Genomic DNA, 18,354 nt, shown 5'->3' with positions numbered 1-18,354 from the left:
GGTCTGTCCTCATCCCAGCTCTTTCCATTGTGCCCCTTATGAATTAGGTGTGAGTGGGATCCAGAGCATGATGTTTGGGGATGCCTTTTTTCTAAAAAAAAAAAAAAGGCAGGATGTGTTGAGGGTGTGGTGAGAACTGTGGTAGATACGTCTGCACAGTTGTGCGGGTTTCTTCCGCTTTCTCCTGTGGCCTGAAACCTGCTATGGAGTGCAGGCAGTGCAGATCACTAACACTGCGCAGGGTCATTGTGGTTCTGTGTTGGTGGTGGTTATGAGTGCAATGTGCACACGGAAGTCACCACCTGCCACGGAATACTGGAGAACAGCTCTGTGTAGTTGGAAGCGGGTAAGGGAGAGATACGCAAAAAATGAAAAGGATTCACAATAAAACATCTGTGTATGATCCCACTTATGTAGAGCTATATGTGTGCAGGTATCCATAACATTTGTAGAAATATATGATAGGATGATTATGAAAATGGTGGTTGGTAGTTGTCTCGTTGGGATAACTACAGACGATTTATTGTACTTTGCTTTTTTTTTTTTTTTTTTTTTTACTTTGAACTGTTTGTGTTCTTTGAAATTTTAAAAATAAGCATGTGTCGGGGCGCCTGGGTGGCGCAGTCGGTTAAGCGTCCGACTTCAGCCAGGTCACGATCTCGCGGTCCGTGAGTTCGAGCCCCGCGTCAGGCTCTGGGCTGATGGCTCAGAGCCTGGAGCCTGTTTCCGATTCTGTGTCTCCCTCTCTCTCTGCCCCTCCCCGGTTCATGCTCTGTCTCTCTCTGTCCCAAAAATAAATAAACGTTGAAAAAAAAAAAAAAAGCATGTGTGATTTATGTAACCCGAAACAAAACAACATAGCTGCTTTTGTTGTATGGAAGATAGCTTGTTGAATGGAGTGTTTTTAGAGGTAACTAAGGGAAGGGATTAGAAATTCTAGCCTTTTGCTGACCAGGTGAAGAGGAGACTTGGTACCTTTCCCACTGATTTGTTAGTACTGCTGAATGCAATGGGAAAGTCAAGGAAAGGTGGATTCTGACAGTCAGGCTCCTGAAATAGGGTCCATATCTTACCACTCTCCCAGCACACTCTCTGACAGCAAGCTCCAGCAACTCTCCAGGACTGAGGGCTTTTTCTGTCCGTAGCAGAGCTCTGAGTATGCACCTGACACAACCTGGAAGTGCTAGGGAAGTAGCTTGCAAGTAGCCCTCACCGGATGATGGATGAGAGTTAGTGGGTAAATATCCCAGCTTTCTTGCCCACAGGCAGGGCACATCTGAGGTTTTTACATACAGGCTCCAGAGGGCCTGCTGGGCCCGGCCTCACCTGTCTGTATCAGTACACCTTGCACTGGCTTCTGTTCCTGTCTCACTTTCTACTCCTCTACCAGCATCTTGCAATCATCCTTTCTTCTAAATACTTGCCTTAGGGCCTGCTTCTGAGAGACACCAACCTGAGACAGGATCCTAGCACCCTTTATCTGCTTCTTTCCATGACTGTCGACAAAACACTTGTTGCCTGCTTTCTTGCCCACCGAGCATGGAACAAGCTCAGGAGCCTCCCACAAGTGGTATCTGATACGAAGACTTAGTACTTGCAGCGGTGCAAAGAAAGTGCTAGATGTTGACAAAGAACTGCTTTCTCTTATTTCCCCACCCTGCTACAAGTGAGGAACTTGTGACGAAATGACCCATAGCCCTGACTCATAGCCCTGACTCACAACTGTGAAGTAGGCCAATCACCAGGGCCTCAAGTGGCAAATTCCTTCATGAAGTTCTGTCTTTGAGCAACAGTGATCTTACCCATCCCCTTCCTTCATCTGCAAGTCACATCTTTCTGTTTCCTGAGCCAGATTCCAAAGGGCTTAAGCAGCTTTCCTATTTTACTCCTACGACACAGCACGCTGTTTGGTGGCTCATGGCCATGCTGCTGTTGTTAATTGAAATACATATCAAATTGGCCATGTGGACCCAACAGCAAACTGGGATATTGCTGGAGTGAATGCTAACTTTCGTATGCTAGTGCCTATGTCTATGGAAGAAAAGCACACGTGGAGGCTGCCTTAAAAAAACAACCTTGTAGGCAGCAGCAGGCATCCCTCCCAGACTTTCTCCTCACACATCCCTGGCCCAGTTTCCTTGGTTCAAGTGCCTGAGGCAATGTGACTTGTCCAAGTGAGCCCAGGGATGGAAACTTGAAGACTGTTGTTTACTAAAAGGTCCTTAGGAAGAGCCCAAAGTCATCACTCGGGGGGCCATCTTTTTTTATGTTTCCTTTTCCTTCCTTTTTTTTTTTTTTTTTTTGATGGAACACATCTATCAAAGTGTTTTTAAATCACTGGAATGTTCATTTCTAGCATAAATCTTAGTTTGTGCTTAGAAATGCATTCATAGGGCTTGAATGGCAATTTGAACTAGTGTAAGCAACACCGTGTAGATGTTGGCCGTGACTCACTGAGAATGTGGCCTTGAGAAATCAAGAAAGAGTTAGAGGATCAGGGTTTAATTTCTAGCTCTGTTTCTTACTAGTTAGATGACTTTGGACAAGTCACTTAGTCTCACCTCTTAAACAGAGTAATAACACCCATCTCATAAGGCTGTTGAAGATTAAAAGAAATAAAAAGCACATTTTAAATCATATACAGGTATAATTACTTCTGTTTGCTTCATTGCTTATTTTGGCTGGGTTTGGATCTGTGTTTCAAGAAAGTATCATTCTAGGAGATTATCAACTTAAGTTCTTTTTCTGTATAATATAAATATATTGTTCTATGTATGTCTTTGTAAGTTTTCTCAAACAAATTTGGCAATACATTGGAATATAGACCATGGATGAATGAATTAAATAAAAGAGCAAATCCATGGAGGTATCAAATCTAGCACTACTCAAATGCTAACTAAATGTTCTAAGCAAACAAAGTCAGAAGGAAAGGTCTTAGCTTTAGTCCTTGCTTTGGAAATGGTACCATGTTCTGTGAAATAATTGAACAGAAAAATAGAATTCTTTTTCTCTTTTCCCAGTTCTGCCTTAAAATCATTAACTCCTTTCAAATGTATTAGCCAGAGTTTTAAAAAGAGGACTAATGAATATAAGAACTTATGTTATTAACATTCTTCAGAAGTGAGTGTCCCTAACCAAAGTTCAATGGTCTTTTGGTAAACCCTGCTTCCTGTCTAAAAGAAAGCAAATCAAATCATCAGCATAATAGAAGAGTAAATCAGATGCACATTTTCCTGAAGACTATTTTCCCCTTATTTTACTTGCCTCTTTTTGCTGTTTGTATTGTCTGCACCTGCCTCACACTAAGGGAATGAATTTTATAGACCTTAGGATGAGAGATATCTTCACTCTTTTGATTGTCTCCTGCTCTGAAGGGCTGCGAGTGGTCTGGGGAGAATGAAACACATTCTGGATTGAGGTTCCCATAAGTGGACCTGGTTACAAAGATTTGGTTTGTACCTAACCCTCTCCATCAGACTAAGGGATGCCTCAGGGTGCAGTTGGAATCCACACTCTTCCCTTGAGGGTGGAGAAGCATACAGAGCTAGTTCTACCAGCAATCTAATGAAGTGGTTTTTCATAAGGTCACCAATGAGGTTTTCATTTAAAATCTGGGACTTTACTCCAAATGCCCAGATACTTAAATTCATTAGCCATTTTCAAAGAGGCATGTGGTAAACAGGAAGTGCTCTAATGAAATCGGGCATACAGTGTCCACCTCAGGACCCAGGTCACATGAGAATTGAGTAGCTTTCTGTAGACTTTATAGAGAGTGGTGTATTAGGGATGAACTGAATAGGGATAAAAGAAAAAAAATCATTCCAAGAAATAGCCCTGAGGGAAAGTGGTAGCAGGCAAAAAAAAAAAAAAAAAAAAAAAAAAAAAAACAAAAAAAACAACAACAAAAAACAAAAACAAATCAGTGGGATATTAGGAATTTTAAGGAAAAATATTTAACTAGCCTGCGAGTGTCACACAAGCATGTTTAATTCCAAACATATAAATCCAGTGTGCATTTTCAAGCAATGATGGGAATTGTGGATAGGTTGAATAGGAAAAAAAAACAAAAACCAAAACCCAACAGCTTAAAGTTGAATTTGGCTAATTAAAATAGCACCTATCAATTTCTGAAATGAAAGATAACCACTATCTTGGTTTGAACTTACAGCTCCTGGCAAAGTACAAAGGCTTGCAATGGGATAAAATACTGCGGCTAGAGGAGGTGCAGGCCAAACTAGGGGTCAGTCTGGAAGAAATGCTCGGGATCGTGGAAGATGCCCTTCACCCTGAACCCTATAGCCCTGAGGAGGTCTGCAGGTATTTGGTAATTAGCCTGCAGGAGCTTCGAACCCAAGTTCTGAGTCCAAACACTCAAGACGGTGAGTCTGCTGAAGAAAGTTAAGAACATGGATTGTTCCCATACTCACAGCTGGAAAGATTACAATTTTCCCATGGATTTGACTGATTTAGCATGCCTGAGGGTACTTGGAGAATGTGTATGTTTTGTCAAACTTAACTATCTAGATGCTTGGCTCCATTAAATCCATTCATTCATTCGTCAACAAATGTCTCCTGATCTGCTATATGCCAGGTATTCCGGTGAGGCAAAGGTGAATAAAACAAGGTTCCTGCCCTTGAGAAGTTCCTATTTCAGTAAGCTTTTCTTTTTTTCTTCTGTCCATTTTCTTGGTTATTATATTATTTACATAAAAAGGTCTAGGTTAGAACAGTGCTTATAACTGCTGAGACATGCCCTGGGACACCAGAAAGTCTTCCCTGCTTAGGTTGAAATTTGTTGCCCACTTTAGTGTGAAAGTTTTTTCTGTTTGCCTGCTGCTTTCAAGAGATCTTGTTTTCACACTGATAATATCAGATCCCTGAGATGAAGGCCAGGTAAAGGTTGGAGGTGCACTGGGGTGGCTTCTCTTCCTAGAAACAAAGGTTATCTATCTGTGGAAAGTCAATACCAGTGGTGCAGGTGGAGCAGGGACATCTAGCTAAGATCCAACCATTTCTGGAGGTAGAGTTGGGTTGGGAGCTTGTAAAGATCAGCCTCAGAGCCCCATTTCAGTTCAGTTCAGTACCTAAGCTGCTTAACATGGATGTTAAATTTCTCCTCAATTTGGCCTGTGTTCTGTCCTGTCTCCCTTTCGAGCCCATACACGTCCACTCGTATAGTGTTGTCTTGGCTGGACCATTCCACTTACTAATTGCATCTTGGTCTTGCCTCTGGACCTTTAATCCTAAACATCACTGCCCTTTTCTGACTAGAGCTTTCCTCTTTTCTGAAATGCGGTTCCTATCTAAAAAGTTCAATATAATTCTTATCTCTTCTGGATCCTTCTCAATCCACAGCTTGTTCTCTTTCTCTGTATCTATGTTCCTTTTTCTCTATATCTGCCTGTCTTTCCAACCTCTCTCTATCTCAGCATTTAAAGAATAAGTTAATTTCCCAGAAAACCTTGGAAAACACAAAAGATAATTTCCTAATCAGAGTATGTGCCTTTCTATTTATGTATATGTATTTAAAATTTTCCCCCCAAAGAATAAGGATTTGATTGTTTTTATAAAAATGATGCATGCTTAATCTTACCCCTTCATCTAAAATAACTTCCCTACTGGCATGCCTGCAATGCTTTCAATAATTTACTTATGTTTTGTTTGTATTCAGTAAATCTATGTTGAATGAATGAATCCATTTTGTAATTCTATCACCCTCAAAGGATTTCTTTCTCTTTTGCTATTGGAATAAGTAAGTTAAAAAACAAAACAAAACAAAACAAAACAAAACAAAAATATGAACATAAATTAGTCTGTGGGGTTCTAGAATCTCCTAGATTAATGTCACTTGAGTTACTTTCTGAATCCAGCCATCTAACTTCAGTCAGATTTCCAGCCAAATTCTCTTGGCACACTTAGCTTTAACTTTAGGGATCAAGATCCTTTTGTATCTTTGCCTTGTTTCTTCTGAGTTTGTGCTTTGGTTGGTCTAAGACCTTAAGCCAATGTTTCTCTTAACCCTTTAGAAGATAGGATTCTTACTAAATGTTGGGCTGCATTAGATCGTATGAGTTGGCGCTGTAGAGAACTCTGGAGGGTGCCTCCGCCTTTTATTCCAGGATATTCACTTTAATAACGTGCTTAGTTTTGACTAGAACTAACTTTTCTCATCATGGAGATCCATGCCTTCCCAAAGGCACGTGGAATCCAATGTTTGCTTTCTGCCAAAATTGCTTCCTTTACCTGGATATGAGTGTGAGTTGGGAGATGTTGACTGTGAGGTTACAGCACAGAGAGAGATGTTTACAATCAAACTGTAGCTTGCAGCCTTTGCTAAACCAGCCAGACTTCCAAAGCTCCATGTACGATTGTTGTTTTCTCTTTCCAAATTTCTAATAATTAGATTTGGAAATGCTCAGAGGCCATTAAAATTAAACACACAAAGGAAAAATCCTCAAATCCTTTAGATGTCGTTTAGAATGGCTACAGTCCATGACTAGGGACTGGCTAGAAATATTTGAAGGATTATTTGTCAGGTCTTGCCCACAGGTAGGAATAGTCTAAGGGTGTGGTATGATGTGTGGGTTTCTAGAGGCTCAGGGGCCAGGCTGATTTCAATGGGAGGTGTTTCCTATGGTGTGAACCCAGAGGAAGAGATGAAGCTGTGGTCAGAGTCAGGAGAGGTGGGCACATATAGTTAGCCTTGGGGTGGCCTTGCAGCTTCGGTGTACTGTGCTGGGCTGGACATGAATCTCATTGCTTAGATTAGTAACTGCCTGTGACCATATGCTGACAAAGTGCTGGCCGGTTGCTGACTAATTTGTTTAGATCCTGTGATTTCCAAAGTCACAAGCAGTAATCAGGCTTTTCAGCAAGCACAGGGCACTGGCATGGGCTGCTCTTTAGGAAGACATCTAGAGTAAAACACCTCAAAAAGCTTGTTATTTACTCTATGGTTTACATATTACTCTTTACCAACATCATATAATTTGAATCTCACAACAACTCTGGGTCACCTGGTTCTCCTCATTTCATAAGTGAAGAACTCAGAGAGTTACATGATTTGTCAAGATTTATAGGAAGTAAGTGCTAAAGCCAGATCCCAAATCCTAGTCTTCTGATTAATCCAATTCTCTTTCTGCTGTTCATTTTTTTGCCCCAGCATATTATAAGCTGGCCTTAGCAATCTTGCACCAAGTGAGATAATATTGAATTTGGACTTTGCTTGGCTCTGATTTTTTCTTGAAACTGAAGAGAGGTGATGAAGATAGGTTACTTTGTGGTTAGAGTTCCCTTTTGGCCATTTCCATTCTGGTGCTTTGGCTTTAGAAGTGTAAAATCATGTGGCATTCAGTAGCTTGCTTAATTCAGGGAGCAAACTCAACTTGGCCAGAATGTGCCCGAGCTGCTGTGTTTAGAAGAACTGAGAGAAGTACTGTGGAATTTTCTCATTTGATAAATTGTGATTCTCATAGATTATCTCAGTTAGATCTAAGAAAAGTAGTTTGTTTTTATGTGATGGAAAAATATAAAGGTACTTATAAGATAGAGTCAGTTGGTCAGTAATTTCAATTTCCAATTAAGTGTTGGAAAGATATCAGATATCAAAGAAATCAATTTAAAAATACCTTGTAAGATGTCAGGCACTAAATTCTATGATCTCAACACAATGTAATCATTCTTATAAGAATTTTGGAAGAAAAGTTTTCTATAAAGAGCCTAGAAGAAACTCCAAAGGAAAATATAGACCTTCCTAGTGTTTACAGATACTGGTTGGGCAGAAATCCTTAAAATCTAGGTGATGGAATTCTAATGCCAAATCCTTCAGTTTTGTCTGTTGTTTTCATTTTTGCAAGATAATAGATTCTTATGAAACAAAGTATAAAAGGATAAATCAAGTAACTATTTTTGTTATACACAAAACATATGCTTCAAGTTGCTTAAGTTGTTTTGGAAGGTCAAGTGCGGGAATAATTAGCTTTCACTTCATCCTTTTTCCTCTCCTTCTCTCTGTAGTGTCTCTGTTTTTTTCCTCACTCCTGTTGACTTCTCAGCTATCTGGCCACAAAGGGCAGGATCATGCCAGGAGTAAAGGCTTTTTATTTTCTAGGAAAAAATGGTTGTATCTTTTATCTTAGATCACTTGAAGATAATGCTTCCTTGCTGGGTTTTCCTCTTCCTCTTTCAGCTGTGCACATTATATACCCCTTTTCATTGGTTTACCTTCCCTTTTCAAATGTTTAAGGAGCTAAACATGAATGTGGTCATACCTTACTAAGTATGAATTTAAAGACATGGCATCTTAAAACTCTCAACTTTTGTAGGAACAACCCAGTATCAGCCTACTGGAATCTTGCCAGTGATCTGTGCTGTACCCTGGTCAGTGCCCCTGCCACTGATGGGTAGGCTAGAGCTCAGAATCTTCCCCTTATCCTACAAGGCTTAAAATAGCAGCCTCATTTCTGGCTCCTGAGGCCATTCCGCAGCTACAAAAGCAAGAGAATTCTGGAATGTTCTTCCCCATGTGTGAGTGTTTTAACAGAGCTAAAATGAAATTCTGAAAGGATATTTTGAGGTGGAGTTGACCCCTGCAGTAGTCTGAAATACATTTGGCCATCTTGAACTGAGACAGGCCCAGAATGAACCGGTGACCTTGACCACCTCTTCATACTCTGTACCTTCAAACCCTTGAGTTCCCCAACTTTCTCGAATTCATGTGATTTGGCATGGCTGGCAGGAGAGGATGTAGTGTGGGAAAGAGTTAGACCAGTGAGACTAAACATTTACCTCTCTCCGACACTGATCCTCTGTCAAAGACAAGTGTTTTCCTCTCTCTGGGAAGGTCATCCTTGTATATTGAGCCTTCAGCTTCAGGAAGATCGTACACAGTGCAGGGAAGGAGGAAGGGGATGTCAACCTTCCTGACAAAGCAGCCCCATAGACTCCGGTGACCTACACCCATGAAAGCAAGCTGGAAACAACTTTTCCAGCCTCATATGAAACTTGCATACAGTAGTTACTATAATGGCATTTCCCAGAAATAAACCCTAAAAGAGTCATGACAACTAAATGTGAGCCACGAGGCACCATCTTCTCCCAGGATTTGTATCCTTGCAAAAGCGTCCCTGTTTTGTGCACCTCTGTATTCCCGCGGTGCCTAGAAAATATTTGCTGAATGAATAAATGAGTTGAATTAATTTTCTTCTATCCATATGGAATACTAATGGGGAGGAGGCCAATTTAAGAAGGCACTCAAAGTCTAACAAAAGGGTGGTTATGCCTAGCCTTGAAAAAAATCTGTTCATTCTACATTAATAATAATATATTAACAACATCTAACATTGAGTACTTACTATGTTATAAACACTTACACTATTCTAAGTCCTTTTAAGACATTTGCTATACTTGTACTCCTGTTTAGAGTACATGCATGAAATAGTCTTTTCCAGGGTATAAATTGGCATGAACACATTTGGACACACACATTCAAATACTCATGCATTCACTATTCCTTTATACCAGCTCCCTCCCCACCCTCCTAATCTATTCGTACTATTGAGATATGACAAACTCCCCAAATTAGGCAGCTCCTAGGGAATAATTTTTGGTAGATGTTTTTGTTTGAAATTCTGTTTAAAAGAGAAAGGCAAGTGCATTTTCCATTACAATATCAAATAGGCTGGTGCATTGACAAAACTTAATAATGCTGACTTTTCCTTTTTCATTCTAGAAACAAAGAATAATACCAAGGTTTTTCAGCCAACAGAACATTCTGTCTTGCATCTGAATGTTTTTGACAGTGGTCTTTGAATTCACACATGGACTTTAAACATTTCAAATCTATATAAGTGAAATATAGCACAGGCTGCATAGATTTAGTTTAGGGAAGCATAAAGGGTAAAAGATTGGCTTCAGATGATTTTGTTGCTAAGAACATCCCATAAGGTAGGTTCCAATATTTTGATATTTTACAGGTGAGGAAACTGAGGTACAGAATGATTAAGATTCAAACCCACGCAGTAATTCCAGAGCCCTCATTCTGCTGTCTTAACCACTGATGTGGGGCTGTATTAGGCTTTTATCCGAGAAAAGGATTTAAACAAATTTTTTTTTAATGTTTACTTATTTTTGAGAGAGAGAGAGAGAGAGAGAGACAAAGTGTGAGCAGGGGAGGGGCACAGAGAGGAATCTGAAGCAGGCTCCAGGCTCTAAGCTGTCAGCACAGAGCCTGACATGGGGCTCAAACTCATGAACTGTGAGATCGTTACCTGAGCTGAAGTCGGACGCTTAACCAATTGAGCCACCAAGGCTCCCTGAAAGGGATTTATTATATAGATTTGACCACATGCAATTGCGTAAGCTGTTTAAATAGTACGTAAGACTCTATCTTCGCATCCAGGGCTGGAGCCTGACGTCAACAGGAAAGACAGTCAGGCAGTGATGATAGATGTGAAGTGAGGGTGTTAAGGACAGTAGGAACCCATGAGGATGGACAGAAATGGGAGTCAAACTCTCACCACCTCGAGGCCTGCAAGTTTGATGATGCTGGTGTCCTGCGGGGGAAGCTAAACATGTACCTGGCCCAAAGAGTCAGAGAAGCTAAAGGGAAGGGCCAGTGGGATGAGGGAGCCCACTGCAGACCTAGCTGCTACTCTATGACAGTGAAGTGAGTGGGCAGATAAATGACAATGTACATGAGCTGCAATGGCATGTGTTACCCCTGCTTAGACCATTGAAGCATTAAAGAAATGCCCCTCATCTTTCCTAATATATTTTTTTATTTGCTTGTTTCCCCTATAACTACCTGGTTTCCTGGCCCTGCCAGCTACCTTCCTCATCCAAGCTGCCTCCTTGGCTTTGGCATTGCTGGTCCCCCTGGGCTGCTCAGCCCTGACCACTACCTTGATCCCAACCCTGCCGGCCTCTCTGGCCCTGATCTTGTCATTCCTATCTACTTTCTCAGGCCAAACTGCCTTTTTGACTCTGGTTTTGCTGGCCATGCCATTCATGGCTGCCTCAAGGAAAGGAAAGGAAAGGAAAGGAAAGGAAAGGAAGGAAAGGTAAAAGACAATTTCTAAATTTTTAATTATGTGTTTTTCTTAAGGCTAGGATATGTGACTTGACACATATATCTTGACAGTATTCCTTTGTTTGAATTTATCACGAATGTTTCTCTACCTTCTGAGAGATGAAATTATCAAAGAGTCGGCCATGAATTTATTAGACACTGCTTTGAGTAGAATGAGGCTTCTGTAGATATGAGGACAGCTGACGTCTCATTGTGTACCATGTTGCCTCTCTGCTAGTTTAGATTAGGAAAATACCTATGGTCTTCATCTACCTAACAGGACAGAATCTTGCCCCTCCTAGTTTTACTTTTTTGCTATTTTTGCTTTCATTTTCACAGTTTTAGGTTTCCATGTAAGTAAATATTTTATTCATATACAAAGCTGCTTTTCTATAGTTAAATATCTTCAGTTTGGTCAAAGTGATTATCTCCTATATTGATGTGTTCGAGGTGATTATGCTTCAGTAACAAGTCCAAAGTCTCAGTGGCTTGACTCCTCCCCCCCCCGCCACCCCCCCCCCCCCCCAATATGTGTACTCTGCATATCCAACACAAGGCAGCAGAAGGGTCCGTTTATCTGAGACATACAGGGACTCAGGCTTGGAGGGGGGGGTGTTTTATCTCAATATTTGTCCATAATCCCTGTGGCCAGAGGAAGGGAATGTTGATAATTGCTCACTGGCTTTTAACATCCTCCAGAGACTGACACCATCACTCCTTGTTTCATTGGCTTGAGCAAGTCATTTGAATCTGAGGAACTTCAAAGGGGGTGGGGAAGTGCGGTCTGTCTTAACATGTGTAAGGAGCACTGGGAACATTTCAGAAACGGCCCTAATGACAACCACACTTCCCTGTGCTGTGTGGCTAGGAGTTTCATCCTGTCAAATCTTAGTGATGAGAACCAATTTACTGTCTCATGTACAATTATGAAATTGGCATTTCTTTCCAGACATCTGGGGCAATGGATATTGTTCTTGACCAAATTCCAAGTATCTTCACTTAAATATTAGACATACTGTGATGTCCTTTTATGTTGCACATTTCTCTCATACTGGCATTTTATCTACACTTTGGTGAAGTCCTTCCTGGCCCTGGGCTTGTCACTTTTTCCCTTGTCTTGTGGAGTTCACACAGTCTCTTTTCAGGAGAGTGTTATTCTTGAATCTTAGGGCATGGTCCAGAAAAACATCTCTTGTTTGATATTAGTTCACCTCTTACTTTTGTTACTTTTCAAAGTACCTAGCTTCAGGTGGAAGGAAATTTCCTACTAAGAATTTCTAAATTAGAAAATGCATATTTTTTCCTAACCACATGAGTTTGTGTCCAATTTGTTTCCACTAGATATTGATCTAGTGACTTTTACCAGGTTATTGACACATTTTAATAGTAATGAGCAACAAAACAATGATCCATTGTATCTATATAGGCATTGACAGGTTTAACCACATGATATCTCAGTTGATCTTCATTCCTGCTGCAGGTTTCCTGATGGAAACATGACATGGCACCACTTTACATTCAGGGGCAGAGGAATTGCATAGTTTTTTTTTTTTTTTAATAAAAGCTTGAGGAAGACAGTTCTTCATATTGTCTTAGGTGGGAATGGGGTGGGAGAGACCACAAGAATGAACACCCTCAGTCCATTAGTACCACTGGGAAGCCTTAATTCTATCAAGGGTTATTGATGCAGCAAAAAAGACCAGAGGCCATCTCCGTAGGAATAGCAGTATAACATTCAGTCTTAGTGAGAAACTATAGAATGTTCTAAGAACAAGGAATATAAATTCTACTCGATTAACAAAGAGGCAAGGTATATACTTCATTTCTGTATTTTAGTTCAATAGGGAAAAGATGGCAGAGAGGATGAAAATCAAAAGGGAAGAGTCAGACAGACAAAGAAAAAGGGAAAAAGTATCTGTAAAGGAAGAGAGACTCATCTGCACTCAGAGCTTTTTTATGGAGAATCACTTAAACACAAACACAGAGAGGTCCCAGAGAAACTTATGCCTGTGTGCATTCACCGCCCACCCTGGTCCCCAGAGAGCTACATAAACTCATTCGTAATCACAGCCTCTGTAAAATACAGCATCCTTACTTATCTTTGCAGGACATTACCAGTTATGTTGTAAGCACCTTGAGAATAGGAACATCTCATTAGATGTTTGTCAAAGTGCACCATTTTTATCTTCCCTAATACCACGCTATGTTTGGGAAAATCCAGGTGTAGTGGAGGTCTTTTGTCTTTAATACTTAGCATGAGGAAATTAAGAGGAGGGCCACATTTAGCGCGTGTCAGAGCTCCCTCAACCTTCCCCTCTTGTGCAGTGTCCGGCCCACCTTCCTGGTCTATGCTAGTGCATACCTTTCAAAAGCAAACTCTGGGCAACAGCCTATGTGGGCTAGTAGGGTCTTTTAGCATGGCAGATGATGTAGCTTCTCACTTGCGTAATCTATTGTCGTAATTTGGTAAAGTCCTACTTTTTGATCATAATGGCAAATGAATGACTAATATAAGTAAATAGGAGTAAGTTTTTATTCCTTTATTCAACAAGTACTCAATTGAAGGGCAACTAGTCAAGCACTGTGGTAGGAATTGTGCATTAGCAATCAGTAAGGCCAGCATAATCCTTGTCTCCTTTATTTAGCATTTTGTGGGAAGACAACAATAAAACAAATGCTAAAGTGTGCTACTTCTTTCTCAGATGAGCATTGAGTTTTCCTTTGCCTGTCTTCATTCTTTTTGCTCCCTTACATTTTCCCCCCTGTAATTCAATTAGTAGAAGACAGCAAAGACCAGAGCTCATTCCCTTTTCTTAAAAAATTTTTTTAATGTTTATTTATTTTGGGGAGACAGTGAGACAGAGTGAGGGAGGGGCAGAGAGACAGGGAGACACAGAATCTGAAACAGACTCCAGGCTCTGAGCTGTCAGCACAGAGCCCAACGTGAGGCTTGAACCCATGAAGTGTGGGATCATGACCTGGGCCAAAGTCAGGCGCTTAACCGACTGAGCCACCCAGGCGCCCCTAGTTTATTCCCTTTTATGTTAAAATATTAGGACAGGCCAGCTCTAGGCAAGTGTGACCTTTGTTTTCCATAGTCCTTCATTCAGCTCTGCACTGACCAAGACCCCTTCCCAACTCCCTAGGCTCCTTTTCAAATATCTTGAAATTGTTTGGGCCTTTCACTTTTTCCAAGAACAAAGCTTTAGGGAAGTTCTGGGAAGTTAATGGGAAAGTCGTTTCCTCAAGAAAGAGAGGGAAACAAAAATGTGGCTCATCCAGGAAGCAGCTTTAGAGTCTTCCTTTGCTGATGAGATGGGAGCAGGAAGTTGACATTTACTGAGAATTAATTGATAATTATTGAGAATTTGTTGTTACATTCAAGATTCTCTATTAGTTTTTTTTGGGGGGGGGAGGGGTCTACCCAGATGAAGACAGCACATCTGAAGAGAGCCCCTTGCTCTCCTTAAGCAGTGTTTGATAACTATAATTAGAAGGGAACATGGTAATTAGGGAGCACTGGGCTCTCTCGTCTTCTGAATGTCCCTGGAGTTAACAGGAGCTTCGTGTGTTGCCAGAGTATAAAATGCAGGTGAGGGTGACAATAGCAGAGTGAGGCAAAGGTTTCAAGATCAGAGGAGTAGAGTTTATTATGACATAGACAATCCCGGCTCTTGCTGCTCCTGGAAATCTGAGCAAGGGGTGTTATAAACATGTGGGGTGCCCTTCCTTTCCACAGACAAGATGGCATTATGCTGTAGATTTGAAAATATTCACAAATAACTCTTGGAATGTACTTTTCCATGGATTAATGTGGTTTGTGTTGAAAGTGTGTGTGTGTGAGTGTGTGTGTGTGTGTGTGTGTGTGTGTATTTTTTTTCACCCATGGTTTTGCTATTAAGAGCAGGTAAAGATTTTTTCCCTCTTAAATGTAATATGCTAATTTAATTTAGTGTTTGCAGCATGGGAATGGGATACTAATGTGCCTGAAAACAGCAGTTCATTTTTTGTGGGTTTGACCATTTCAGAAACTTCACATTTCTGAAAAATATGATTATTAGGAAAATAAATTTGAAACCACAGTCTAACTTCAATGAGGAATATATGGTGTTTTTCCATTCTACTGCTTAAATACTCCAAAGATTCTATGCCTCAGAGCAGGGACTTATTATAACTTTGCTGCACAGGAAAACGGAGGACTCCAGAGTCAATTCTGAAGTGGTTTTTCCCATCTACCTCTGGACTGCTTTTCTTGGAAAACAACTGTTGGGTTAGCCCAGTGGAGCCTTTGGTTTTAAAGAGAAATTGGTGGGTAGTGTGCAGCTACAGTGTTGTGCAAAAGGCAGCTAAAGACAAGACTGCTTTTAGCCCCTCACCCAAACACTGTGAAAGTTTTTTGGGGGATGAGAGTCTCAGAAATATTGATTATACACATACATGATAAAGATTTCCAATTCTCTCAGGCCGGCATATTTATTTATTTTGTTTTGATTAATTATCCTGAGATGAAGTTTTTACTGATTCCCCAAATATTTATCACTTTTAGCTTGTTAGCTGAAAACCAATGCTTTGCATTCTTCCATATCCAAACAACCCTCATGCAGTTGCATAATAGGAGGCTACATGGGGAAACTGTGTGTTTTGAAAATGAGGAAGGTGATAGCCCAGCCGTACTTTGCACCCCTCAGACTGACTTAGAGGACAGACTGGGGGAACTACCCTTTTAGAAGGAATGATCAGAGAAGGAGACTTGAAATCCAATTATGTGAGGGAAGCAGAGTGGTTGGTCTGGAGAGGAAAAGACTTCACTGCTAATAGAGTCACGGTGTTTCACTGCTGCTGGGGGCAAGTGCCATAGTTTTGGCTACCTGACATCCAGGCCCCTTTCCTAGGGAAATCTGTGGTGTGTGTGCAACTTGGTGAGAGGGTAGGTCTTGCTTCCTATGGTGGAAGGTGAGGGGTGAGATTTGCCCCTCACGGATTGCTTGTCACCTGGGTGTAAGCAAGGGTCTTAGGTTCCTCCTGGTGTCCTGGCATGTGCTTATGTCTGGTGCTTTGCATCTAATAGGCACAGGATCTGTTGATAAAGTATCTCAAGTCCAATGTCATATCTAGACATTGTTCTTTACTGCCTGCTTCCCTTGGCTTCTGACTCGTTTGTACCTGGTTTTCTTGCATTCTTTTTTTTTTTTTTTTGTCATTACAAATATGATTGAGGTGTTATTTATTTTTTATTTATTTTTTCAATATATGAAGTTTATTGTCAAATTGGTTTCCATACAACACCCAGTGCTCATCCCAAAAAGTGCCCTCCTCAATACCCATCACCCACCCTCCCCTCCCTCCCATCCCCCATCAACCCTCAGTTTGTTCTCAGATTTTAAGAGTCTCTTATGCTTTGGCTCTCTTCCACTCTATCCCCTTTTTTTTTTTCCTTCCCCTCCCCCATGGGTTTCTGTTAAGTTTCTCAGGATCCACATAAGAGTGAAACCATATGGTATCTGTCTTTCTCTGTATGGCTTATTTCACTTAGCATCACACTCTCCAGTTCCATCCATGTTGCTACAAAGGGCCATATTTCATTCTTTCTCATTGAGACGTAGTACTCCATTGTGTATATAAACCACAATTTTTTTATCCATTCATCAGTTGATGGACATTTAGGCTCTTTCCATAATTTGGCTATTGTTGAGAGTACTGCTATAAACATTGGGGTACAAGTGCCCCTATGCATCAGTACTCCATATCTCTTGGGTAAATTCCTACCAGTGCTATTGCTGGGTCATAGGGTAGGTCTATTTTTAATTTTTTGAGGAACCTCCACACTGTTTTCCAGAGTGATTGCACCAATTTGCATTCCCACCAACAGTGCAAGAGGGCTCCCATTTCTCCACATCCTCTCCTGATTTGTTAATTTTGGCCACTCTGACTGGCGTGAGGTGATATCTGAGTGTGGTTTTGATTTGTATTTCCCTGATGAGGAGCGACATTGAGCATCTTTTCATGTGCCTGTCGGCCATCCGGATGTCTTTTTAGAGAAGTGTCTCTTCATGTTTTCTGCCCATTTCTTCACTGGGTTATTTGTTTTTCGGGTGTGGAGTTTGGTGAGCTCTTTATAGATTTTGGATACTAGCCCTTTGTCCGATATGTCATTTGCAAATATCTTTTCCCATTCCGTTGGTTGCCTTTTAGTTTTGTTGGTTGTTTCCTTTGCTGTGCAGAAGCTTTTCATCTTCATAAGGTCCCAGTAGTTCATTTTTGCTTTTAATTCCCTTGCCTTTGGGGATGTGTCAAGTAAGAAATTGCTACGGCTGAGGTCAGAGAGGTCTTTTCCTGCTTTCTCCTCTAGGGTTTTGATGGTTTCCTGTCTCACATTCAGGTCCTTTATCCATTTTGAGTTTATTTTTGTGAATGGTGTGAGAAAGTGGTCTAGTTTCAACCTTCTGCATGTTGCTGTCCAATTCTCCCAGCACCATTTGTTAAAGAGACTGTCTTTTTTCCATTGGATGTTCTTTCCTGCTTTGTTAAAGATGAGTTGGCCATACATTTGTGGGTCTAGTTCTGGGGTTTCTATTCTATTCCATTGGTCTATATGTCTGTTTTTGTACCAATACCATGCTGTCTTGATGATTACAGCTTTGTAGTAGAAGCTAAAGTCTGGGATTGTGATGCCTCCTGCTTTGGTCTTCTTCTTCAAAATTACTTTGGCTATTCGGAGCCTTTTGTGGTTCCATATGAATTTTAGGATTGCTTGTTCTAGTTTTGAGAAGAATGCTGGTGCAATTTTGATTGGGATTGCATTGAATGTGTAGATAGCTTTGGGTAGTATTGACATTTTGACAATATTAATTCTTCCAATCCATGAGCACAGAATGTTTTTCCATTTCTTTATATCTTCTTCAATTTCCTTCATAAGCTTTCTATAGTTTTCAGCATACAGATGTTTTACATCTTTGGTTAGATTTATCCCTAGGTATTTTATGCTTCTTGGTGCAATTGTGAATGGGATCAGTTTCTTTATTTGTCTTTCTGTTGCTTCATTGTTAGTGTATAAGAATGCAACTGATTTCTGTACATTGATTTTGTACCCTGCAACTTTGCTAAATTCATGTATCAGTTCTAGCAGACTTTTGGTGGAGTCTATCGGATTTTCCATGTATGATATCATATCATCTGCAAAAAGTGAAAGCTTAACTTCATCTTTGCCAATTTTGAAGCCTTTGCTTTCCTTTTGTTGTCTGATTGCTGATGCTAGAACTTCCAACACTATGTTAAACAACAGCGGT

At 40.7% G+C, this 18,354-nt stretch overlaps 1 protein-coding gene across 3 annotated transcripts in view; it reads left to right on the top strand.

Moving 5' to 3' along the window:
- GALK2 (galactokinase 2) overlaps positions 1-18,354 on the top strand; it is a 138,045-nt gene that overhangs the window by 94,346 nt on the left and 25,345 nt on the right. For all 3 annotated transcript variants that reach the window (XM_015063450.3, XM_015063449.3, XM_053224045.1), the window contains one exon: positions 4,169-4,379. In XM_015063450.3, coding sequence (XP_014918936.1) covers positions 4,169-4,379 — 211 coding nt within the window. The remainder of the gene's footprint in view (positions 1-4,168; positions 4,380-18,354) is intronic.

Source organism: Acinonyx jubatus, chromosome B3, assembly GCF_027475565.1.
Source record: "Acinonyx jubatus isolate Ajub_Pintada_27869175 chromosome B3, VMU_Ajub_asm_v1.0, whole genome shotgun sequence".
In the NCBI taxonomy this organism is placed as follows: Eukaryota; Metazoa; Chordata; class Mammalia; order Carnivora; family Felidae; genus Acinonyx; species Acinonyx jubatus.
This window is presented reverse-complemented; position numbering and strand designations above follow the sequence as displayed.